Here is a 27319-nt window from a genome sequence, read left to right as displayed (position 1 = left end):
GTTAACTTCCTGCACGAGGACCCCCAATCCCCCCAAATCACACATCTATCTATTCTGACTTCCTGCCAGTCTGAGTTACATGGGCATCTAGAGGTGTGAACAGGGAGAAGGAGGTAGTGATGCTCAAAGATTCTGCCATGGGAACACACAGCCTCTGGTGTGAAGGAAGGAGCCATCTCCTATTATATATACCTCAGACAAATATTCCTGGATAATGCATCTCCTCCAACATACCAAACATACCTATTTATGCATGGCACCTTTAGAAAATGGAATAAATAACAAATTGGGAAAATTTTAAGACTTGGCTCTATTTTCACACTGAAATCCTGTTCTAGGTGGCTAGAAAAGAAGTCCTCTCTATATAAATTTGGGAGTAAGGGGAAAATGGACAGAAAAGGACAAGCAAAGAAGAAAGCTAGACAGTAGTACTCCTTAAGCACAGCTATGACAAACAATATCTAAGAGTGAGTTGAATTTTTTTCAAAAGCAAAGCGCTCTCAACTGGGAGAGGCATTTCAATGAATCAAAGAAACACAATATCCTCGGCTATGAGGGGCTCTACCTTGGCTAAAGCCTGGCTCTACCCATTTTGCTAGGGACCACTGGTTAATTCATCTCACTTCCAAACCATTTCCTGTCCATACAACAGGAAGGCTGAATAAGTGAACCAGGTCTGCTCCCATGCTAAGCTTTCTGTTAAATAATTTGATTAATCAGCAAAATTTGTAAAGAAATTCTTTCTCTTATGTGAAAATGAATAGATACACGTACTGATATAACTGAATCACTTTGCCATACAAGTGAAACTAACAATATTGTTAACTATATGTACTCCAAAATAAAATTTAAAAAGAAATTCTTTCTCTTCATATTTTCAATTGTAGAGATGGAATTATGTTGGAGGGGTTTTGTTTTTCTTGTGGGGTGGTGGTGGTAATTCTTAACCAAATCAGACCAATTATTATTCAACCAAAAAAACATAAAAGCATATTTACATTTCCTGCCTTCAAAATGTTTCTGACAGGTTTGGTGCCATGTCCCAAACCACAGAGTGGTTACAGATGTAACATGAAATATCCCAGAAGGAACACCAGAGAGAAATTTTTATCTCCTCTGTTCACTCCAGTACTCTTGCCTGGAAAATCCCATGGATGGAGGAGCCTGGTGGGCTGCAGTCCATGGGGTCGCTAAGAGTTGGACACGACTGAGCGACTTCACTTTCACTTTTTCACTTTCATGCATTGGAGAAGGAAATGGCAACCCACTCCAGTTTTCTTGCCTGGAGAATCCCAGGGGCAGGAGAGCCTGGTGGGCTGACGTCTATGGGGTCACACAGAGTCCGACACGACTGAAGTGACTTAGCAGCAGCAGTCAGTGTTCTTATCAAGAGAGTGATGAGAGAAAAATCAAGGACTGGACTTAGAGGGACCTGGGTTCAAACCCTTACTCTGACTAGTTACAGGTGGGGCTCTAGACCACTTGCTGACTGTCTCTGAGACACAGACTTAATGTAATAATAGCACATGCAAAGAAAAAAATCATAAGCTCATATGTGCAAAGCTCAACACCCCAAGTGATAAACTAAAAAAGAAAACTAGGTATGCTTCCGCATCATGTAATGATTGGTTTTCACTTAAGAGTTTTCCTTTAAGTGAAGGAGTAGCAAGGATTTTTCTGCCCAAATACTGCTAATAAGTGACTGCTTTCTGCAGTCATGTCAGCTTAATAGAGTTCAAAACTTAGGAATGTGCACTTTTTTTTTAAGTTTAAAATAACAAATTTATGAAATCATCCAGGGAGAAAAATCTATTTCAATTTGTCTCTTAGCTTGCAGCTTGCAGCTCTGTTCCTCTGGATGCAGAAATCATACATTTCCTTTAAAAGTATACTAGAATACGCCTCAAACTAATGTTTATGTTGTTTAACTACACAGGTTATTTTTAAACTATTATATACATCTTTTAAAATCAAGGGACTGAGAGTAATTAAAAATAAAAAGTAAGCTTTGGCCAATAAAATTTACTTACTATTTTTGTCTAAAAATCTTTCATTTCTAAATGTCAGGGAGTAAGCAAATGCTGACATTCTTTTCCCTTGCACCAAAAAAGTTACCTTGAAAAATTACTTAATCTTATCTCATTAATACCTTATGGAAATTTTATTTTAGTCTGTTTAAAAATCACTCCTCTAAGTTGGTTATAAACATTGACTTCTGTACTAGTCTTTAAGATTTATTTTATTTGACCTTCCTAGGCAGCTTTCAGAATTTCTGCCTGGTCCTTTCAAGTCCACAGCAGTCCCTGGTTCCTCATATGGCCCTGCCTCCTTCCCTAAACACCTATCCTTCCCTAAACACCCAGGAATTCCCTATAGCTGCTGCTGCTAAGTCGCTTCAGTCGTGTCTGACTCTGTGTGACCCCATAGACGGCAGTCCACCAGGCTCCCGTCTATGGGATTCTCCAGGCAAGAACACTGGAGTGGGCTGCCATTTCCTTCCCCAATGCATGAAAGTGAAAAGTGAAAGTGAAGTCGCTCAGTCGTGTCCAACTCTTAGCGACCCCATGGACCGCAGCACACCAGGCTCCTCCGTCCATGGGATTTTCCAGGCAACAGTACTGGAGTGGGGTGCCATTGCCTTCTCCGATTCTCTATAGCAGGGCCTACAAACTCTTCTCACACCAAGACACTCTTGCAAATGACTTTCCTACAACTGCAGAGAACACCTGTTGGAGGCTTCTCTCAGGAGCTCACCAAACACCCCCACCTTGCCAAATACAATCAAAAAGCAGAAATGAAGACTGGAAAAAAGCCTCCGGGGCATCTGATGGTGTAGACCATCCTCCTGTTACAGTGCTTCTGAGCCAGGCCAGGCCCACAGTGGCTCCAGCCCCTGCTCCTTCCCACGCTCTCCACAGAGCAGCCAAGAGCTCCAGTGTGGAGTCACCCTACAGTTCAAAGGCAGCACAGCCCTCCAGCTGTGTGAGCTTTCTTTTGGATTTCTAAAATAACTTGTTTAAAAAAATTAAGTATGTAGAGCAATGCATTCTCTTAGATATTACAATAATTTGTGACCCTCCCTCAACAAACTCTGTTCCTTTGTATTAAATTTGGGGGAGGTTAGGAGGCAATTAGGAAAAACATCTAAAAAGACTCCTTGGGAAAGAGGTGAGGAAAACAAATTGTTGGCTCAGTGGATAAAGAATCTGCCTGCAGTGCAGGAGACACAGGATATTCAGGTTCGATCCCTGGGTTGGGAAGATCCCCCGGAGAAGGAAATGGCAACCAACTCTAGTATCCTTATCTGGGAAATGCCATGGACAGAGGAGCCTGGTGGGTTACAGCCTGAAGGGTTGCAAAGAGTTGAACTTGACTGAACAACTAAGCGCAAACACACACACACACAGAATTAAAAGTACAGGTCTCTCTTCACTCCTCCCCCAAATCCCACATCCTTCCCACCTCCCCAGGGGTAAGCGCCTGTCCTGTCTGCAAGTCTTCTTCCAGATCGCATTTATCTTACAATAAATAGTGTGCAAAACAGCACTAGAAAAAGAGCCCCTTCAAAAACACAGGCCCTGAGGGCCTACACTTCCTAATAGTAAAGGGAGACAGAAGATCAGATAAACGCCTGCTCCTGCCGGCTGTCACGAATTGCCCAGCCCTTCCTGGCACTGAAGTCTGAGAAGTTTCCCTCGGAATCCCTACAAGGGGACAATGAGTAACAAGGGAAACCAAGCCTCAAAAGCATCTCAACAACTGACCTGCAAGTGCTGTTCCCACACTGCACTATGGAGCATTCAGCCAAGAGGCGATTTAGTAGAAAGATGGAGCAGTAGCTGGCATGAGGAAGAGTGATGATTATATACGTGCAAGAAGTGTCTGAGGGCCCACTTACACCCAGGATATCCTAGAATCGACTAAAGAATAAGGGCGTGTCTTTCCCATATATTCCTTCTCACAATATATATATATATTTTTGGAAACTCCTATTTTTCTGTACAGTTTCTTCTTTATTTTTAAATTGGAGTATATTTGCTTTACAATATTGTGTTAGTTTCTGCTGTACAATGAAATGAATCAGCGATATGTATACATATATCCCCTCCCTCTTGGGGCTTCCCTGGTGGCACAGATGGCAAAGAATCTGCCCGCAATGCGGGAGAGCTGGGTTCAATCCCTGGGTCAGGAAGATCCCCTGGAGGAGGGAATGGCAACCCACTCCAGTATTCTTGCCTGGAGAATTCCATGGCAGAGGAGCCTGGCACACTACAGTCCACGGGGGTGCAAAGAGTTAGACTAGACTAAGCGACCAACACTTTCCTTCCTCTTGAGCTTCACTCCCACCACCCCACATCCTACCCCCTCTAGGTCATCACAGAGCACTGAGCTGAGCTCCCTGCGCTCCACAGCTGCTTCCCACTAGCTATGTATTTTACACATGGTAGTGTAAATATATCAAAAAGACTCTGATGCTGGGAGGGATTGGGGGCAGGAGGAGAAGGGGACGAGAGAGGATGAGATGGCTGGATGGCATCACTGACTCGATGGCCGTGAGTCTGAGTGAACTCCGGGAGTTGGTGATGGACAGGGAGGCCTGGCGTGCTGCGATTCATGGGGTCGCAAAGAGTTGGACACGACTGAGCAACTGAACTGAACTGAACTGAATTCCCCAAATCACAACCCCCTCGTCCGTGCCCACATGTCAGTTTCTCTATGTCTGCATCTCTATTCTTTCCCTGTTGTTAAAACCTGAAGTAGACAGACAGGTTTCTATCTCTGGTAGTTACAATAGCATCCCCCAAATTTCAGCTATTCCTGAACTCTCACTAGACTGTTTCAAGCCACCAGGACAATCCAGCATTACCCCAAACTCTCTATGTAAAATCACATTCAATGTCAGCTTCCCTCTTTAAAGTGATCCAAGTGTGTGTCGGATTCTTCCTTCAATTTCCTTCTGTATTCCTTTTTCCTTTCACTCAAATGGTGACTGTGTAACAGGCATGATTCAAAGGCAGAGACTCTGCCCTAAAAGCTTAAGTTCTAGTTGCTGCTACTGCTGCTAAGTCGCTTCAGTCGTATCTGACTCTGTGCGACTAAACAAGGTGTATTGAGACATTCACCAAAAAAAGAATTATTGTTATTCAGTCGCTAAGTTGTGTCTGACTCACTGCGCCCCCATGGAGAATAAAGAAGGGTATTTTAAAAGAATAGAGTATTTAAACTAAAGGGAGAATAGAAAGACGGGGACCACCAGCCTCAAAACAAGAAACAAATAGTCGATTTCCACCTTCCAACTTCCACCTGAAGTATCAAGATGCCGCTTCCCTTCCTTTGCTTTTCACTTGTTCTGATCGATACCTCATGCAACACAATGAACAGGCTTTAACAGGGTTTACCTACCTTAAACCCCTCCCCCAACAGATCCTCCAAGCATGTAAAACACCTTGGTAAATTTTTTATTCACGTCGGGGATACAACAGACCAAAGATCACATGCTTTAAAAGTCCAACTTCCAAAAACTGTGTTTCCAATTCCAGAGTGACCTAAGTAACTTAACTCTGGAGACCTCATTTCTTACAAGTAGTCTTCTTCCTTCCAAGATCACTGTGAGAAGGAAGCCCATCTCAATGCCTCACACACACACATCTCCTAATTAACACTAGCCATTTATATCAGCTTGAAACTGTGCAACTCAGATGGCGACTCAAATTGATCTTTTAACTGAGATCACATCTGGTCTCAGGAGTTAATGAAGCTCAGGTTCTTGATGTCCCATCACAGAAAAAATTCAGCGAGAGACAAAATGATAGGTAAGAAGTGATTTAGAAACTCACTCGACAGAGTGTGAGCTATCTCAGAAGGTGAAGAGTGGCCCCAGGATATGGGGTTGTCAGTTTTTATAGAGGTGGGTAATTTCATAAGGCGGGCTTCCCAGGCAGCTCAGTGGTAAAGAATCCACCTGCCCATGCAGGAGATGCAGGTTTGATCCCTGGGTTTGGAAGATCGCCTGGAGAAGGAAATGGCATAACCTACTCTAGTATTCTTGCCTGGGAAACCCCATGGACAGAGGAGCCAGGCAGGTTACAGGCCATGGGGAAGCAAAAGAGTCAGATACAGCTCTGTAACTAAACAACAATTACATAGGGTAATGAGTGGATGTAGAGTTGGACTGTGAAGAAAGCTGAGCGACGAAGAATTGATGCTTTTGAACTGTGGTGTTGGAGAAGACTCTTGAGAGTCCCTTGGACTGCAAGGAGATCCAACCAGTCCATTCTAAAGAGATCAGTCCTGGGTGTTCTTTGGAAGGACTGATGCTAAAGCTGAAACTCTAATATTTTGGCCACCTCGTGTGAAGAGCTGACTCACTGGAAAAGACTCTGATGCTGGGAGGAATTGGGGGCAGGAGGAGAAGGGGACGACAGAGGATGAGATGGCTGGATGGCATCACCGACTCGATGGACATGAGTTTGGGTGAACTCTGGGATTTGGTGATGGACAGGGAGGCCTGGCGTGCTGCGATTCATGGGGTCGCAAAGAGTCGGACATGACTGAGTCGGAGCAACTGAACTGAACTGAACTGAACTGAACTAGTGGAAAGAGTATTCTAGCTCTTTTGGGGAAGGGGTGGGGATTTCCAGGAATCGGGCCACTGCCACTTTTGACCTTTATTGCGGGACTGCAGGCCTGTAAGTCATGGCACCTGTGGGTGTATCATCTAGCTTGCTGATGTGTTACAATGAACACACCCTAAGGCTCAAGATCTAGCGGAAGTCAACCCCATTTGGTTCTAGTCAGTTTAGGTAGTGTCCTCGGGCCACGTCATTCTTTTAAAGGTGTGCCCTGCCCCCTTCCTTCCGGTTTCAAGCTTGAGTACAGACCTGTATGAACCAAATCCCACACTAACCTGTTCTCTTTACCGTTCACAATTCAAAAACAACATGCCACTGCAGACAGGCTCATCCCACACACTGCCCATGGCTCCTGTCCATTCCCATCACCACACATCTCCACTCTTCTTCCTGCCTGTCTTTGCATTCCAAATTCTCATTCTTTTCAGATTACTGCTGGTGAAAAGGGATAAAGTATTTTTTTATGTGGGTTTGTCAGAAAAGAAGCAGACTCATAAACACAGAGAACAAAACTAGTAGTTAACACCTTGGGGGGAGCAATTTAAGAGTTTAGGGATGGGGCAGTGGCAGGTACAAACTGTTGGTTGTATAGTAGGTTCAAGCATGTATTGTACAACATGGGGATTATAGCCAAGATTCTGTAACAATTATAAATGGAACATAACCTTTAAAGTTATATAAAATTTTTTTTAAATTTCTTGAATAAATAGTAAAAAGTATAAAATTGAAGGAAAAAAAAAAGAAGTAGCTAGTACAAATGTTCAGTCTACTATCCTCAGCTTTAAACACTGGATTAAAATTGGCTCCTGTGGGAATGATAAATACCAAGTGCAAGACAACAGCTTCTCCAGCGAAGAGAGAAGCATGGGATCAGGGGCTCAACTGTACTTTTAACATACTTTTTTTAAACGGGAAAAGAAGTTTTTTTTTTACTTAAATTAAAGGCAAGTTTATATCTTATGGAGAGTAGGGGGTAGGAATTCTAGAGAAAATCACTTTACACTGATATCAAGGTAGACTGCAACTTCCTCAAGTTCACTATAGAATCTGAGACTCATCCTATGGCCTGAAGTTACTAAATATTTACAGGAAATGACTATATATTCCCCAGCTATGGAAATCCACATCTGCCTGGGGTAAACCAGAGCAACATCTAAGGGCGTTTTAAATGTGGGCCCATCTCTGAGAGGTACAGCTGAACCTTCAGATCAGGGTAGCAACATATGGCACCAGCACAAAATTTCCCCTCCAAATATGTACAGTCAAACAAATACAAAAATACTATGACTCAACATATGAATACTGTGAAATTAACAAAAAATTAGAGATTTTAAAATAAGAGGACCTGATCCAGGGCCTAAAGCAAACAGTATAACTAGGGAATGGCAGGAAAATGCAGAAACAACAGAATGTCAACTTTGTCTTCTCTATCTAGAAAATGACCATCAGACTACAGAATTTAGAATATACACAGTTAAAAAGTAGATTTAGAAAGTTAAAACTTAAAACAAGGAGGAAGTAATCATAGAGGCTGGATTCCCAGAAAAATCCAGAGTCAAAAATAATGATGAGTAAAGATGTGCATACTGAATAGCTTCCCATGTAAGGAATCTTGGCAAACAGTTAATAGGAACCTAGAGAGGAGCCCACTCCTCCCCACTCTCACCCAGAGACAAGGGCCTCTCCTTTACAGGCTGAAGAGCCTGGCTGTCATGCTTGAGTGGACTCCAGAAAAGGTGTGTTGGCACTTAGGGGGCAGGACAGTCGCCACCAGGAGCCAGTGTCAGCATGCAAGGCACATCTAAGAACACCTGCCTGTGTCTTCTTGATGGCAGAACAGGCTTCACTCATCTGCAGCCCGTGCCTGCCCATAGTGGATACTCAGCAAATTGGTTTTTTATTCACCAAGAGTATTACCGGACTAGGGAAATGCCACAGATTAAAAAATCTCTCTTGTTACCAAAAGGTATCAGCATTTGAATGGCTGGCTCTTATGGGCATCACATCTCCTTGATCTACCAATCTAGTCATCTTAGATGGATCGCTAGGGACGTATCTGTTTTACTTTCTGATAAAAAGTCCCTTATGTCTATGGCACTCCTGAAACCCAGTTTTGTAACCCTAGAAGTAGGGCCAGGTCAGAAGCAACAAACGTGCCCACTGTGCTGATCTACGTCAAGGCGGGAGGGGCTCCCAGGGATAGGCAACCAGAGGCTAAGAGTGAGATCTCTGCTCTTCTGTTTTGGTAATTAATGATTTGAAACTATTAGACACACTTATTAAACTTACAAAACATAAATCAGGAATAGTTAAAATTCTTTTGAATTCTGAAAGATCCTAACTTAATAAACAAATTCTTTAAGATATATGTAAAATCCTGCCCCCAAATTCTAGAACTAACTAGTAATGCTTACTCAGTGATCCTAAGAAAAGTGAATGCTATTTTGGTCTGCAGAGGTCTACAATTATTTATAAAATACACACTATTGCTCATCTTATTTGTTTGATGAAAGCAGCCTCATGAGGTAAATCAAGGAAAGGATTATTTAAATGAAACAAATGTGAGAGGAGTATGTGAACTATAAAGCCTCAGGCAATTATCATCACCCCTACTTTAGAGACTGAAAAAAATCAACCTGCCAAAGCACGGATTGGAATCTTCCTTCAAACCACCTCATCAGGTGATGACATTGATCAAAACAGAATGAGTTAGTGCTCTGTAGGCAAACAAAAGAGTTAGTTAATAATCCCACTGTGCCCTGGTAGTCAGTTCTGTGTGCCACACTCTAAAAGAAGACATTGACAAACCAGGATCAGTTTCTAGAAGGAGCAAACTAGGTGGGGAAAAGATTAGGAAAACCGCATATAGCCTATCATGAGACCCGTCAGCTGGGAGCGGCTACGTTTGACCTAGAAGGGTCTCTGGGGGCCCACGAACAGACTAGTACCGTCTAACTATGTAGATGGACGTCGTATAGAAGAGGGAGTGATTTACTCTGAACGCCACACAGACCCTGGATTAAGCACAGAAATCCTGGGGAGCCGACTAGAGGCCCACAGGAGGGGAGGAGACGGGCACCAATGCAGCACAGGTGGCAAGGACACAACTCAGAGACCAAACAAGATTTTCAGGCACTTGTCTCCTCATAGGACTCTGTGTGTGTGTGTGTGTGCATACACACGTATTCAGCCACTCAGTTGTGTCCGACTCTTTGCAACCCCATGGACTGTAGCCCTCCAGGCTCCTCTGTCTATGGAATTTTCCAGGCAAGAATACTGGATCGGGTTGCCATTTCCTACTCCAGGGGATCTCACGGACCCAGAGATTGAACCTACATCTCCTGCATTGGCAGGCAGATTCTCTACCACTGTGCTACCCAAGAAGCCTCTTAAATAATCTGAGTCGGGCATGTGAACAGTACTGAAGATGATTCCTTTCTTTTTCTGTAATTACAAGGAGTATCATTGGCAGTAGTCTTTTTGTAGCTTGAGAATGTCTATTCATTGGCAAGTTTGCTTCATAGGATAAGTTTCGGAGTCCATTATGACCTGAGGCAGAAAGCATGAAATCCACCCTCACATCCCAAGTGTCAACTGTAAACTCGTCCCTCCCCAGCTTGGAAGCCCTCTCCACTTCCAGACCACTGACCACGCACACCCAAGTGTTCCCAGCTGCCTACCCTGGCACAGAGTCAGAACACACACACTGCCCCTACTCTGAGCTTCTGATGGACAACAGTGGAAAGTAGACCAAGGAGAAACAGACCCCACCATCTCATTAGCTCTCAGGAGAGCTCCTCCTGGGGGTCCCTTTCTGCTTACTATGATAGAGTCTGCCCATTGGAGAAATGGCTTTATACAATCAGCACAGAATAGGATTGACACATCTTATTTTACATGTAGTATAGATGCTGGCTAGAGATATGTCTTGAGAGTCTTAAGATGTATTGTCTGTGCAAGCTATCACTGCCTTTTTTTCCCCCATGAAAACTAGAGGGAAGGAATTTTCCATGAGGGCACTCTTGCATCTCAACAGTAAAAACTAACTTCACATTGTACCTGATTGTAATGCAATCTGAGAGCACAGAAAGGGAGGGAGAAAGAGAGTTTCTCTGGAAGCACGGAAGCCTCCATCAGATGGCTGCACCCAAACACCAAGGTATCCTGGATGCTGTGTCATGAAGCTTGCAGGTCACCCAGGCACAAATAACAAAATCAGCCCAACTTCGCATCCTTTCCAATCAAGGGCCAAGGAAGGGAATGAAGAGACAGCAGTGCCCAGGCTGCAAAGGGGGCTCCAGGAGGACTGAGCAGAGAAGCGGCTGAATCAACAGTGTTTTCCACATGTAGGCCTTGGCCTGGACCCTCTTCTCCTGCTACTGCTGTGTATGCCATCAGATATCAGGGGGTCTGTGAGAAGAGCAACACAGCACTCGCAACAGAAAAAGGGATGTCTTATCCACCTCGGTTCTGTTTCTCTGGTCCTCATCCTTTATATTGGGTTGGCCGAAAAGTTCATTCGGGAAAATCTGAAAAAACTTTTTGGCCAACCCAATACCTTCCCCGTTTTTCATGGCAAAGCTTCTTCTCTGTGCTGCTTTGCTCCCACCCGCCATGTGTATTGAGCCCTGGCCTTTATCTAGTCCATCAATGGGGAAGCGCAATGAAACAAGTGCATCTTCAGTTGAACCTGCTGCCAGCCTCGAACACTGTCTTGTTTCTCTTCTTATCAAGACAACCCTCCCCATTTCCTCACTTATTCCTAAACTCCACTCCACTCCCATCAGAAATTTGCTCTACTGAAAATGATCTCTTAAAAGCTCACCAGTGGTCTCTCCGTGGCCAAGTCCGGTGGCCTGTTTCCTTTTCCGGGCCTCTCTGCAGCACTCCTGGGGCCCCCTCCCACCTCTCTTCCTTCTGACTTCTTGTTAAAAGATCTGGAGCTTCCCCCTCTGGTCTGCCTTCTCCTCCTCCCCTGAGAGATGCCAATTTGCCCTGAGTTCTGACCTCAAATTAAAATGGTTAGGAGCATGCGCCCCGGAAACTGAATGCTCTATTTAGAATCCCATCTCCGCCATGCCCATTTCCTCACCTGTAAATCAGAGATCATTAATAACACTCACATCAGAAGGTGCTGAGAAGAATCAATGACTTCATTTACATAAATCTTAAGAACCCAATAAATGTTAACCCTTCACTTTCTATCTACATTTTGCTGGCCATTCCTGTCCAGGTACTCTTTGGTAGGTATTTTGATAAGGTTATCATTTTGATGCCAACTGAGCTATTTAAAAAAAAAATTACAGTCAAATAATTTATAAAAAGAGATGCCCTCACTCCATTCTTTAGCCTCATCTCATTGCCAACTCCTACTTGAGTCTGGTGGAAGTGACAGATGGAGTAGGGGCCACAAATGTCACTGACTTAAGACTTGAAAATAAAGAACTAAAGCAAGAGACTTGAATTTCGACAAGGTTTCTCTGATAGTTTTGTTTGTTTTTAACATCAAGAGGAGATCTCCCTTCTTTTTTGAACCATTAGTGAGAACTAGTCAACTGTTTTTTAAGGCAGCAAGTTGGCAATATCCATAAGCACATTTAAATGTTGGATCAGAAGTTACACACTTTTCCACACAAGTGCCTTTTTAAGGAAATATCCACCAGTAGGGAAGTAATGAATAAATACATAATTGAAGTCCACACGATAGACTATAATTCAATTTCTAAAATGTCCAAATGATATTTAAAGTTGTACAAGCAGTTGGGTGGGGGTAAGGGATACAGAATACTTTTGCTTCTTTACTTTCATATTTTGGTAGTTTGCATTCTTCCTGACAAATATTTCATTCATAAAATAAGGATCAAAAAAGAAAAGAGTTTCTCATAGGCAAAGAGGATGGCATCCCAAGGTAGGTGCATCGTATTCACGCAGTGATGACTTGGCCAAGGTCACCGGCTTGGCAGGGATTCATCTGGACCACGTGTGGCTCCAAAGTCTGAGTCTTTTCCACCCCTGAATGTTCTCCCACTCCCACCCTTCTAACTAAGCTGAGACAGGAACTCTCTAAGCTAGCACAGGCAACTCTGCGGCCTGCAGACAAAGGATTAAGAACCGAGAACAGGGTGGTGGCTTAGACTCGGTGGCTTAAAAGTCCTTCCAACTCAGGGAGATGTGAGAAGGCATGCAACAACAACCAGCACCATCACTGCAGCAGATTGGTGCGCCGTGAACTTGCTGCGGCTTCGATTCAAAACAGCCCCGGAATCTGCAGTCTCGAAGGGTGTTGCCAGCGTGGTTCAAAAGTTCATAATGAGAGATTTGGCAGAGATGCCTCAGACTAAAAACATTTCAGTTCTTCCACTGGCCCCTATAAAAAGTAGCTTCCACAAGCATGTGGACATGCATGTTTTAGAAAATGCTGGAAAGGGTGTCAACAGCAGAGTTGTCACTGAAAGGAGAAACAGAAAATGAAAAAAACAAAGCCCAGAGAGGAAGAAATTTAGGAACAAAACCTGGCAGGCAAAGTGTGTGTGTGTGTGTGTGCGCGCGTGCGTGCGTGTGTCCGAGGTGAGGTTGGGGGAGGGGGTTTTATCCACATCTAGGCCTCTGAAGAAAGAGAAAGACAGAGACGAATGCATGTCCATTCAGGGGAAGAGATCTGGCTGTGGGAACACTCTGAAGAGCAGCCCTAAGGTTCCAGCTCAGCTCCTAAGGGCCAAGGACTCCAACAAGCTCAAAATGTGCTATTTCATATAAGTAGAGTTTCTATACTCAATTAGAAGTATGATTGCTGTTGCTATTTTTGCTTCCAAAGTAGAATCACATGTTGGAGTTATGAGAGACTCACTACACATGGTATTGATTATTTTCTCTATTTCCTCCCACGTGAAACAAAAGGAGGGAGGGAAAACTGCAATCATAAAGCACTCTCCCCATCCAATTGAGGCGCCTTCTGCAGCACTAGGTAGGCAGAGAGGCTTAAGATAATGATGAAAGATTAGTGTGCAAACATCTGAGAAGAGGAAAGAAGAAACAACAATGATATCATAGCAGTGTGCCTAGCCACTTAGCAGCCGGGATCCCCTGGAAGACGTGTGGGCGAAGAGAGGAAAGGGCCATAAATGCTTGACTATGACTTGCCCAGAAGGCCTCCTCTCTATACTAGCATCCCTAATTCCTGACCTTCCCAGGGCGGATATGCCTGCCTCACACTCACACCCTGAAGCTTCCTGGTCCTGGGAGGGAAGAGCTTCCCTCCCTACAGACCTGGGGGAAGCTAGTAATTAAGTCTTTTCTCCTCACGGACTTGCTTCACACAGGTCTAGGGAGAGCCTTCCTAAAACCATTTAGGACTCAAGGCCTCCAGCGACAATGCTACAAGATAAATATGTTTAGCAGTCCATGCAGAGGAATACCCACCCTGTCTGAAATCCAGAAATGAAAGGTGTATCTTGTCTAACAGAAATCGATTTCTTAGGAAGAAAAAACAAAGTACTGGTACAGCCAGAAAGTGAGGCCTTTAGCTCTACACATAAGTCTACGGCCCTGAGGGCAGTGTGAACAGAGACAGCCCAGGGTTCACTGCAGGACTCCATTACAGGCTGCCGGGGGAGAAGGTGTGATTCAGGACTCAGGGAGCAGAGCACAGTCCTGAGTTAGAAATAGGGAGGTACTGCTTGGCTCTGTAGCCCCCTATCTGCCAGAAGCCTCATTCAGACACAGACTGGTGCATGAATGTTCGAGTTCTCGAGATAATCTCAAAATCCAGAAGGTAAAAGAAGCTGGGGAGAACACAGGACTGAATCTAACCAGCAGAGCAAAATGGAATAATTGCTAACATGTACATAATGTGTACTTTGGGTTCTAGGTATTATTTGAAACATATTACATAGATTATCTTGCTTATTTTACCCCAAACACTACAGATAGGTACTAGCATACCCACACTTTACAGATGAGACACTGAGAGGTTATTTGCCCAAAGTCGCAGGGTAAGAGGCAGAACCAAGATTAGGAGCCAGTCAGAGCCTCCAGGGCCACCAGGTTCTACTTTCTCATGGAGAAGAACTTAGAGGACAACTTGACAACTTCAAGTTCACAAAGATTCCCATGGTCATGTTTTCATAAAATGTGCAAAATACTTTTTTTTTGTACTGATGAACTCTAAATTGTATAAGCTTCAGGCCCCACAAACAGCGTGAATCAACTGCAGGCTCAAAAAACCCTTAACAAAAACCTGAGCACAGGTACATATGAGTAACAGTTAAGAGCCCACATGGCTAGAGCTCAGAGTTCAGGAAAGCCAAGGCACATAGTATACACCATAGAAGGATGCCTAGAAGAAAATCAAACCTGTGAAAAAATTTTAACAAGTTCCTTCCCATGACCTAGTCATATTGAGATGAAAAATAAGCATTTCCCCTCTCTCTTGGATATAATGGTCATGACTGGCTGAAAAACCAAAACCACCCAACTGTCCTTTTTTTTTTTTAATGTAATATATAATATTAACTGGGGTCCCTGATACATTGTTCAGTGAAAAGAAAACAATTACTGATCTCATAATCCCACCTGGAAAGGGAAAACACCTACAGAAATAGAGGATCTGACTCTTGATGATGGTTGCAGCAAGGTCTTCACTGTCAAGCTCACTTTGGGAATTTTAAAGGACAGAGGTAGACAAATAGCACTATTTCCACAAAGAAAAGAATGTAAATAGCTATAGATCATAGGATAGTGAGTTTGATAATGATCCTCATTAATATTCCAGAGTAAACAAGTCTGAGTACTTTAAATGGGTAACAGGTACCTCTTCTCAGTTCAGCAAACTGTGTTTTCTTTGGGTTTCCCTCATAGCTCAATCAGTAAAGAATCTGCCTGCAATGCAGGAGACCTGGGTTTGATCCTTGGGTTGGGAAGATCCCCTGGAGAAGGAAATGGCAACCCACTCCAGTATTCTTGTCTGAAGAATCCCATGGACAGAGGCACCTAGCAGGCTACAGTCCATGGGGTTGCAAGAGTCAGACACGACTTAGCAACTAAACCACCAACCACCATTTTAAATGGGTAGTAGGTACCTCTTCTCAATTCAGCAAACGGTTTTTCCTTTAATTGTTTTGGTCAAGACAGGAAAACAAACCCCCAAAGCAGGCAAATTGCAATGGTACACCCCTACCAGGACTGGCACATATCCAGTGGGCTTAAGGGCCACTTCACAGGAGGCCTTTTGGGAGATGACCGACAGAGTCTTGCAGAGGGGATCTCTACTGTTCCTCCCTAACCTTGGAGCCTAAGAAAGAACTTCAACAAGAAGGAATTATCTCAGTGATAAATTTTCAGTGTAGTATTAACAATGAAAACAAACTGAAGAAAAATGAACTATAAAAATCTCCACGTCCTTCAAAAACTTCACACTTGTACCACAGAATTTCTTTACATAGATTTCTCAAACACTGCTACTTTCCAGTTTCTAGAGACAGTAAAATCTATTCCTGACGAATAAATTCATTAAATCAATAAATACTTATTGGGCATCCATTTATGTGCCAAGTTGTATTCTAAAAGATAGATTTTTGAGATATCTCACCAATGAATAAGACAGAGATCCTACTGCTGGTATAAAGAGATAATAAACAAAAAGTTCTAAATTAAAAAGCTATTACTGAACTGTAAAGTCAAAAAAAAGCTAAAGCTAAACCTATCCATACATTTTTATCAGGATTCTCTAGCAGCAAAACGAGGCAGACTACGTTACAGCACAATTTACAGCAGGAGTCCACTATCACCCTGGGGTTACTCTGATCGGTGGAGCAACCTGCTTGTCCAAATGGCACTGGGCTGGCAGGCCGGCAGGGTCTCAATGGGACATTTGGTAATAATATTTAACTGGACATGGAACAGCAGACTGGTTCCAAATAGGAAAAGGAGTACGTCAAGGCTGTATATTGTCACCCTGCTTATTTAACTTCTATGCAGAGTACATCATGAGAAATGCTGGGCTGGAAGAAGCACAAGCTGGAATCAAGATTGCCGGGAGAAATATCAATAACCTCAGATATGCAGATGACACCACCCTTATGGCAGAAAGTGAAGAGGAACTAAAAAGCCTCTTGATGAAAGTGAAAGAGGAGCGTGAAAAAGTTGGCTTAAAGCTCAACATTCAGAAAACTAAGATCATGGCATCCAGTCCCATCACTTCATGGGAAATAGATGGGGAAACAGTGGAAACAGTGTCAGACTTTATTTTTGGGGGCTCCAAAATCACTGCAGATGGTGATTGCAGCCATGAAATTAAAAGACGCTTACTCCTGGGAAGGAAAGTTATGATCAACCTAGACAGCATATTCAAAAGCAGAGACATTACTTTGCCAACAAAGGTCCATCTAGTCAAGGCCATGGTTTTTCCAGTGGTCATGTATGAATGTGAGAGTTGGACTGTGAAGAAAGCTGAGCGCTGAAGAATTGATGCTTTTGAACTGTGGTGTTGGAGAAGACTCTTGAGAGTCCCTTGGACTGCAAGGAGATCCAACCGGTCCATCCTAAAGGAGATCAGTCCCGGGTGTTCATTGGAAGGACTGATGCTGAAGCTGCAACGCCAATACTTTGGCCACCTGATGCGAAAAGCTGACTCATTGGAAAAGACCCTGATGCTGGGAGGGATTGGGGGCAAGAGGAGAAGGGGACGACAGAGGATAGATGGCTGGATGCCATCACCGACTTGATGGACATGAGTTTGGGTGGACTCCGGGAGTTGGTGATGGACAGGGAGGCCTGGTGTGCTGCGATTGGGTTGCAAAGAGTCGGACACGACTGAGCGACTGAACTGAACTGATATTTAATTATTACTCTATGATTGGTTAATTTACTTTTTAAAGACTTACAATTTTAGTAGTAAATCATCCAAAGTGGTTTTTGTCTGTTGAGGGATACCATCTTGAAACCAAAAAGACTGTGTGAGAAGCTACTTTGCTCAAATCAGACATTCCTTGGGAGCAGAAACTGTGAGAATGTACATTCCAATTCCATTCTTCTTAATATCTCAATTAGACCCCTCCCCAAAAACATACCCAGGTAAGATCACTGCATCTCCACTCACTCCTGCCCCACAGCTAACTCCTCCCCCACAGCTAACTCCTCCCCTTCCCTGAGAACTGTAAGTGCCCCCTGCAGCACTTGCTCTAAGACTGGTGAGGGCATACTTCACTAAATCCTCAGCTTTACAAGAAAGTACCCTGGATTCCCAGGTGGCGTGGTGGTAAAGAATCCGCCTGCCGGTGAAGGGGCTGCTGGAGACCAAGCAAGGTTCAATCCCTGGGTCGGGAAGATCCCCTGGAGGAGGAAATGGCAACGCACTCCAGTATTCTTGCCTGGGAAATCCCATGGACAGAGAAGCCTGGCAGGCTACAGTCTATGGGGGTCAGAGTTGGACACGACTGAGCATGCATGCATGCACCCTGACTCCAACATCAGAACCAAGTGTCGGAAATGCTGTGCTTCCCTTTGGGGCCTGTCATGTTTCCATGGTTCATAAGGCACAGGGGTATTTACCTCTGGTCCCTTAGATGCAGCCAAGGGCCTGGCTCAACTTGTATGATCCATGTAAGACCTTTCTACTTTATGTTTCCGTCTCTCACTGAACTATCTACAGCAGCTTCTATGTTTTCCTGGACCTTCTACTACATATAGTCTTTGTAGATTGCAAGTTATAATCCTTTTCTTGTTATTAGAGAGAGACTGTTATACTGCAGGCTAAAGGATTCTACTTTTTTTAGGCTGTTTTCAAACATCTTTTAGCCAATTAAAAACAAAAAAAAAAAATTGTATATTCTGCCATGTATTATCTTCTCAAACAAGTATCTTAAATTGACTGAAATTTTATTATTTAAAATTAAAATTTAAATTTTCCCTTGAAATTTTATTAATTAAAGCTGCTGCTGCTGCTAAGTCGCTTCAGTCGTGTCCGACTCTGTGCGACCCCAAAGACAGCAGCCCACCAGGCTTCCCCATCCTATCTAAGATCAAAGGCTTCCTCAATTCATTGATGAACTGCTTTCGCAGCTCAAATATAAATAGACTAAAGGCTTTTTAAAATAAAATGGAATATTTAAAGAGGCAGTGACATACAAGTCTAAGACATATAATACCAATGCTAATTTTCTATTATTAAGAATTAATATCCACAACATACTCATTGAGTACTTACTACAAGCCAGACACATCTCAGTAACACAGAGTTTAGAGGTGGTAACTATTACTCCCCCATTTACCGATTAGGAAACTAAGACAGAAATGTCAAATAACTTGCCCAACATCATTCAAGGCAGGTAAGTGGCAGGGGGGGATTAGAACCCACATCTGCCTCACTCCAAGGTCCATACCACACTCCCACTCCCCACATGGTTAAATGAGGTTTTAAGGAAAAAAAAAAAAAACTGACATTTAAGCAACCTATCATAGAGAAAAAGCAAGTTACGTTATGCAATACATTGAGAAAAAAGCAAGAAGAAATCAAAAGCTATCCAAATGAAGCAGTGTCAAGGTTCAAGTTCCACAGACCCACTCATCAGGTGGTTATGAGCCCTCAGCTGAAATGCATTATCTCATACCAAGAATTAGCAAACAGGGATATTTGATTTCCAAGCCCAATTAAAACAGCATTAAATGAATAATCATGATGCCAGGAAGTGACAGGTGGACAGCAAAAATAGCAGGGAGGGGGATAGACAATAGTGACTGGTAACAGAACAGCCTTAAGTACTGCACTGAACTAAGACATCACTCTTCGAATTTAAATTCTTAGAATATTCCAACTTTCTCCTGTGATCTTGAGCAAATCACACCTCTCTGAGCTTCAGCATCCTGATCTGTAAATGATGTTGGATAATCCCAGGAATCCTCCCCATCTCAGAGGGCTGCTCTGCTATGGAGATCAAAAGACTTCCTATGAAAGGATACAGTCTGAAAGAACCATATAAATGAAAGGGGTTATTAAAGGTTGGTTTGATGCTTAAAGGGATAAACCCACAGTTATACAAACCAAAAGTGAAAACCAACTTTCCAAAGATCCTGAAAGCTGAGGTTTTACTATTTTTAAAAATGTATAATAATTACAGTTATTAATGATCTAGCCTCAGTCTATGCACTTCCTTCAGTCTACTCAATAATAAGTAGGAAAGGGGCAGAAGTTGCTTCATTAATCAGCAAAAAGATGATATTAACAGCCAAGAAAAGTCAGTCACTTGAAGGACTGCCAAGGTCAGTACCTCATTTACAACGGAAAAGGTAGAGACTTAAGGTTTGCCATACAAGTATCTCAAGGGCAAATTAAAATTAACGTGCACAAAGCCAGGCCAGGCTATTACATCCAGTAAATTGGACACGCTGATTCCACTGAAAGGATTCCTAAAGGTCCACTTGCAAACCTTGGAAAGAACAGCACAATAGTCTAGGGGTTTTCAGTTGGTGGGGTTTGTACTCACAAACCACTCACTTTTCTGTTCTTCAGTGTTCAGGAAACCGCTTTCTAATACAGGCAACACACTTGACAAGGTAAAAGATCTAGATTTCAATTTTAGATACACAAACTAAAATCAACTACTTGCTTCAGAGATTGTTTAGAATTTAGTAACAACTGAATTAATAATATGATGTGGAGACTATATCAGGGATTGGGCAGAGCCACAATTCTCCCTTGGGGTGTGACAATGGTGCGCTTCATAGTCCCTGGGTAATTCCCTCCACACTTCCTACACCCCCAACGCTGGGATGTTACAGTTCTGACAATGCCGGTGAATTCTACCAGAGGTAGGACGGTTCGGGGGCAATCCTGACATGCTTCGGCTCCCGGGAGGTTAATGGGAATTAAACCACAGCAGCCCTCCTTTGTGGCGCTTTGGCCAGAACAGCAGAAAGGAGACAATGAGCGTTCTGTGCGCAGTTCCGCGCGGATTGGCTGTTCTCTCCCCCCAGAAACCCCTGATGTCATGGGCTTGGAATGCAGGGAGGGAGGAAGGAAGGAGAGGGTTTGGGGAGGGGGACGCCTCTCATCTCTTTCCCAGACCGAAAGTCCCAAAGATAAACTCAACGCATTCTTATGCTGGGCAAAGTGGCAAAACCGAGGGTTACCAAAGCCCAATCACTCCAAACTACAGTCCACCTCGGCAAATAAACCCTGAACAAAAGCAACGCACGAAGATTTCCTTGATACCGTTAAAGTCTAACGTACTACAAACTTTAGTGTTTTGGTTTTGTTTTCTTTTAAGGAAAAAAAAAAAAAAAAAAAAGCTCAAGTCTACAGCAGATATTCCCGAAGCGGCGCGCTCAGGCTTTGTTTCCTCTTGCCGCAAAAGCAGCAGCAACTGGCACCGGGATTCGAAAACCAGGAAGGGTTCTGGCCGGCTCCCGTCCTTCCGGTGGTCCTAGGGCCCTTGCCTCAGGCCGCTTAGCGGTCTCCCACCCCGCAAGAGGCGAGGAACAATGGGGACCCAGTTTGCCCACTAACCGCCTAACTTTATTCGCGGCTTTGAATTCCGCCCGGGGGCTAGAGTGGGTGAAGGTCCAGGGTCTGCCAGGGGCCCGGGCCGGGGTGGATAGCGGAGGCTACTCGCTGGGTCCCCAGCCGTGCCGACGGGCCCCACCTAAGGGCGAATGACCAGGCAGGAGCGCCCCCTTGCCGGAGGGGTGCGTCCTGCAGCCGCGGACCCGCTCCTGGAACCAAGGGACGGCGCTGAGGGATTCCAAGAGCCTGGGAACCCACCGCCCGTCGCTAGCCTCGGCCCGCGGCGCTGGAACAAAGCCAGCTGAGCGCCCGGGAGCCTGCGCTTGCAGCCGGGGACAGGACGGGGACGCGCAGAAACTGTCGCGCACCCCCTTCCCCGCCCCGACATCTACTATCCGCGAAGCCCGCCAGCAAAGGCGCGCGGGGAGAAGCGCGGCCCCAGCCACCCGGGTCTCAGGGTGCCGGGGCGGCGCCCTGCATCCCACCTCTGGCCCCAGGGTCCCGCCCCATCCGAGCCCAGGCGTACCTTGTTCTTGACCTCGGCCGAGAGCCCATAGGAAGGGCCCTTGTTGAAGTGGGTCATGATGATTCGCGCGGCGGGAAGAGGCTGAGTTCGGGTCCGGGGGTTTCTTGCACTCGGTTTCCCCGCTCCTGGCCCCGAAGAGTGGCCGCACTACAAGATGCTCGGAGCTCGCTCTCCTGGGCGGCGCAGGAGTCGCCGGGACGCGGCGGCGGGACGCGGGCGGTGCCTCGGCTACTCGATCGGACGAGGTCCCCCAGACGCTCCCGCTCGGCTCCGGAGTCCCGCACGAACTGCCCCCCACCGCCTCCCCCGGACTTCCAGGGATTGGCCGACTAGCCCGACCAATGGAGGGCCGCCGCCTCCCGCGTCTCTGGAGAGGGGGCGGCGCGGCCAATTGAAGGGCGGCGGGCGCAGCGCTCCCTCCCGGCGCGGATCTCTGGCCCCGGTCCCCGCCCTCACGCCTTGCAGGGTCGAAGCGGCCCCTCCTCCAGGCCCGGCGGAGCCGGCAGCGCCGGCGGAGGCCTGCCCCGCAATGGGAGTCGCCCTGGCTCCCGGGGGCTTCGCAGAGGCTCGGAGTTCGCGTCAACTTCCAGGCATCCGCTTGCGGCCAGCAAAGGGGAGGGAAGCCCACCAGGGTTGACCCGTGGCTGATCCACCGCCTCCTTCTGCCTCCTCCCTGGCTGCAGACCCCACGCGCGCAGGTGGCGGGCAGGACCCCTCCATTCGATGCGGGGGGCAGCCTTGGAGCCCCTGTGCCCGAGAAAGGGGGGCCCCCTCCTCCGACACCTGCTTCTTCCTCCCTTACCCTGCAGCTTCCCACACCTGTTGGTCTGACCTCTCCACTGCTGCCGTCCTGGGAACAGTCAAGGCTTCCGGCCAAATTCGAGCTCACTCTGGGTGTGCTGTACGGAAAAAAGTGGGGAATGTGCCATGGCAGAGCCTGGGCATTTTAAATAATTTTCTGGATTCGCACCAACTCCTTTTTACAAGCATCTTTTATACGGGGTTCAGCTAATCCAAAAACCCAGGTGACTGTTGTCTCTCTCTCTCTCTCTCTCTCTCTCTCTCTCTCTCTCTCTCATCCGTAGGCTTCTTTGAGCCAGATCTTTTGTGTAGAGCTAAGTAAACTTGTATCCTTTAGGCCAGAAGGGCCTCCATCCTTTCATGGTCCCGCTTCCAACGCATCACTTTCTTTCCCTCAGATCTCAAATAACTTCATAGAGAGGAGGAAGGGAACAGAACTCTCCTCATTCATCAGTGCCTGGCACCGTTCTAGACACCTCCCAAACACGTTCTCATTTTCTCCTCTCAAACAACCCCGTAGGTAGACATTACATCCATTTTAGGGGTGAGAAAGCCAAAACTCAGAGACCGAAGTGTACTGACCCAGGTCTGCCAGCCTCTTAAGCTTTGCCTCTTGCCGGAACTTTCTCGTGCACGCTTAGGATATGTTTCTATCCCTGAGAGTCTAGTGTAAGAGTTCTGTTTAGCAAACACCAGTTACCGTGCCAGAACAGATCATGGAACCAGGTGTGGCAAACTGCTTGAGAGGAGGAGTCAAACTTTTTCCCGTAGTTGAGCCCGCTTGGAACAGAAATGAACAGGGCAACTTTGAAAGAAAATGCACACAAAGTGCTATTAGCTTTTCAAGGGCTTCTGACTGATTTGGTGGAGGGAGGGTAGAAGGTGCAGGAGACTAGTAGGGAGGAAGGGAGGAAAGTGAGTGATTTATATGTGATTTGCTAATTTAGTCAGGAGGTAGGAATGATAATTAGGTCAGTCGTCCCACACAGAAATGACACAGTTGACCCAGGATTGGTGAGGCAAGCAGTTTAGGCTGCTTTTCCAGTAGTGTGATAGCGGCTGAGTGTCATGAACAAGACTTCACCTACTTTTCTTTCAGACTAAAGAGTGAGAGGTGGTGGCCAAATTTGAGGTACAAGTCACAGTTCTATCACATGCTGTTCCTGCTGTGATGTAAGCTTGTCTGACTACAGTAAGATGGAGAACATAGAGTCAAAATCACTTTCATCTACTTCAAGGTCATTCCTTGTATCATAGAATATACAAGAATCATATTCAATTTCATCATGGAAACAAAGACAAAAATGTGACTTTTTTGTAATGGGGGTTATTGTTTAATGGGTACAAAGGTTAGCTTGGAATGAACAGAATTCTGGAAATGGATAGTGGCAATAGTCATAAAACAATGAAAATGTACTTAATGCCACTATATACTTTAAAATGGGTCTTTTTAAATCCCTCCCTTTCTCTTCCTTGCTACCCAACCTGATCAAACAACCATGGATACATTTTCTGTCTCTGCATGTCAGTTTGTGTTTCCTAGAATTTTATATAAATGAGACCATACAATGTTTCCATTTCAAATGGCTTCTTTCACTCAGCAAAATCATTTTGAGATTTGTTAACATTGTAGCATATATCAGTAGTTCATCCTAGTTTTATTACTGAGTAGCAGGCAATGGCACCCCACTCCAGTACTCTTGCCTGGAAAATCCCATGGATGGAGGAGCCTGGTAGGCTGCAGTCCATGGGGTGGCTACCACTGAGCAACTTCACTTTCACTTTTCACTTTCATGCATTGGAGAAGGAAATGGCAACCCACTCCAGTGTTCTTGCCTAGAGAATCCCAGGGACAGGGGAGCCTGGTGGGCTGCCGTCTGTGGGGTCACATAGAGTCAGACACGACTGAAGTGACTTAGCAGCAGCAGCAGCAGCATTCCATTGTAAGGTTATACCACACCATGCTGTGCTGTGCTAGGTCACTCAGTCGTGTCCGACTCCTGTGACCGCATGGACTGCAGTCCACCAGGCTCCTCTGTCCATGGGGATTCTCCAGACAAGAATACTGGAGTGAGTTGCCATGCCTTCCTCCAGGGGATCTTCCCAACCCTGAGATCGAACCCAGGTCTCCCCTATTGTGTGTGTATATCTATCTCTCTCTCTCTCTCCATCCTCTTGTTGATGGACATTTATGTTGTTTCCAGTTTTTAGCTATTGCAAATAAAGCTATATGAAAAGTCATGTACAAGTCTTTTTATGGACATATGCTATCATTTTTCTTGGATAAATACCTATGAGTGGAATGACTGGATCATAAGAAAGGTATAGGTTTCACTTTTCAAGAAATTGCCAATCTTTTCCAAAATAATTGTACCACTTTATATTCCCACCAGCAGTGTACAAGAGTTCCAGCTTCTCTGCATCCTCACCAACACTTGTTATAGTCAATATTTTTAAGTTTAGCAATTCTAGTAGATGTAAGGTGATATCTCATTGTGGTTTAAACTTTAATTTTCCCAAATAAGTAATGATACTAGGCATCTTTTCATGTGCTTATTTTTGTCATGAGTATATCTTTTTCATGAAGAATTTTTTCAATCTTTCCCCCATTTTATGTGTTTTCCTATTATAGTAGACATCTTTAACTTATCATTACCAGAGTAGATTTAGAAAATCCTGACCAAAATCTAACAATAGAATGTGTCAGCAAATGCTAGAAAGTAAAATTTCACGTTACAAAATAACTACCAGGTATGGCCCAACAATCTTAATTATTTTAACTGGAGCTGCCTTAATATGCAGAATTGAAATAAATGTTCTTAAAGAGGTCAATACTACCTTTCCAAATTCCCATTAATTAAAAGAAGTTGGTGGGGAGCTGTAAGAAAGTGTTCTTTCACAGATACAAATCTGTGGGTCACATTTGTCACATAACTTCCCACTTGGACAATAGCAAAAAAATGTTTGGGAGAATACACCCTGTAAATACACAATGCTGGAGAATTACAAAGAAGCAAGAAGACATCAGTTAATCCTATTAGAAGATTCAGAGGAGACTAAGCAACTTTTAAGCACCTACTATGTGCTAAGCAATATTAGAGGTGCATCATGGGCAGCAAGATCATATAATTTATTACCCAAATAGGAATACTTCTGAGAGTGAAAAGGGGTACTGCTAATATTGTTTGTCTCAGGCAGTCCTGGTATGTCTCCTTAATAATGTTCTTTTTTATGATCCAAAATATCCGTTAGGCTTCCCTGGTGGCTCAGTGGTAAAGAATCTACCTGTCAATGCAGGAGACACAGGTTTGATCCCTGGTCCAGGAAGATCCCACATGCCTTGGAGCAATGAAGCCTATGCAGCACAACTACTGAGCCTGAGCTCTAGAGCCCAGGAGCCACAATTACTGAAACTTGTGCAGCCTTGAGCCCTTGCTCCACAACAAGAGAAGCCACCTCAATGAGAAGCCCGTGCACTGTAACTGGAGAGTAGCCCCTGCTTGCCACAACTAGAGGAAAGCCCATGCAGCAACAAAGACCCAGCACAGTCAATAATAACCATGTGTGTGTGTGAAAGTCGCTTAGTCCTGTGCAACTCTTTGTGACCCCACAGACTATACAGTCCATGGAATTCTCCAGGATAGAATACTGGAGTGGGTAGCCTTTCCCTTCTCCAGGGGACCTTCCCAACCGAGGGATCAAATCCAGGTGGATTCTTTAATCAGCTGAGCCAGAAAGGAAGCCCAATAATAACACTGATAAATAATAAGTATGCCTGTTTTAGTCAGTTCAGTTCAATTCAGTTGCTCAGTCGTGTCTGACTCTTTGTGACCTCATTGACGGCAGCACGCCAGGCCTCCCTGTTCATCACCAACTCCCAGAGTTTACTCAAACTCACGTCCATCGAGTCAGTGATGCCATCCAACCATCTCATCCTCTGTCGGCCCCTCCTCCTCCTGCCTTTCCCAGCATCAGGGTCTTTTCAAATGAGTCAGCTCTTCACATCAGGTGGCCAAAGTATTGGAGTTTCAGCTTCAGCACCAGTCCTTCCAATGAATATTCAGGACTAATTTCCTTTAGGATGGACTGGTTGGATCTCCTTGCAGTCCAAGGGACTCTTAAGAGTCTTCTCCAACACCACAGTTCAAAAGCATCAATTCTTTGGTGTTCAGCTTTCTTTACAGTCCAACTCTCACATCCACACATGACCACTGGAAAAACCAAAGCTTTGACTAGATGGACCTTTGTTAGCAAAGTAATGTCTCTGCTTTTTAATATGCTGTCTAGGTTGATCATAGCTTTTCTTCCAAGGAGTAAGCATCTTTTTATTTCATGGCTGCAGTCACCATCTGCCGTGATTCTGGAGCCCCCAAAAATAAAGTCTGACACTGTTTCCACTGTTTCTCCATCTATTTGCCGTGAAGTGATGGGACTGGATGCCATGAGCTTAGTTTTCTGAATGTTGAGTCTTAAGCCAACTTTTTCACTCTTCTCTTCACTTTCATCAAGAGGCTCTTTAGTTCTTCACTTTCTGCCATAAGGGTGGTGTCATCTACATATCTAAGGTTATTAATATTTCTCCAGGGAATCTTGATTTCAGCTTGTGCTTCATTCAGCCCAGCATTTTGCATGAGATACTCTGCATATAAGTTAAATAAGCAGGGTGACAATATACAGCCTTGACGTACTCCTTTTCCTATTTGGAATCAGTCTTTTGTTCCATGTCCAGTTCTGACTGTTGCTTCCTGACCTGCATACAGATTTTTATAATTAAAATGATCACTTCATTTAATGGCATCACTCACAACAACCCTGAGATGGTAAATATTATCTATTCCCATTTTGCAATCAGAAACTAAGATT

General features: G+C 44.7%; 1 protein-coding gene across 1 annotated transcript in view; it reads right to left on the bottom strand.

Annotated features, from left to right (window-relative positions):
• CNN3 (calponin 3) overlaps nt 1-21962 on the bottom strand; it is a 30374-nt gene extending 8412 nt beyond the window's left edge. Inside the window, exon 1 of the mRNA XM_070786070.1 lies at nt 21656-21962. Within this exon, the coding sequence (XP_070642171.1) occupies nt 21656-21712 (57 nt within the window). The 5' untranslated portion in view covers nt 21713-21962. The remainder of the gene's footprint in view (nt 1-21655) is intronic.
• Between the last annotated feature and the right edge of the window lie 5357 nt (nt 21963-27319).

This window comes from Bos indicus, chromosome 3 (assembly GCF_029378745.1).
Source record: "Bos indicus isolate NIAB-ARS_2022 breed Sahiwal x Tharparkar chromosome 3, NIAB-ARS_B.indTharparkar_mat_pri_1.0, whole genome shotgun sequence".
Taxonomy (NCBI): Eukaryota; Metazoa; Chordata; class Mammalia; order Artiodactyla; family Bovidae; genus Bos; species Bos indicus.
Note: the sequence above shows the minus strand (reverse complement) of the source record. Positions and strands in the feature narration are given on the sequence as shown.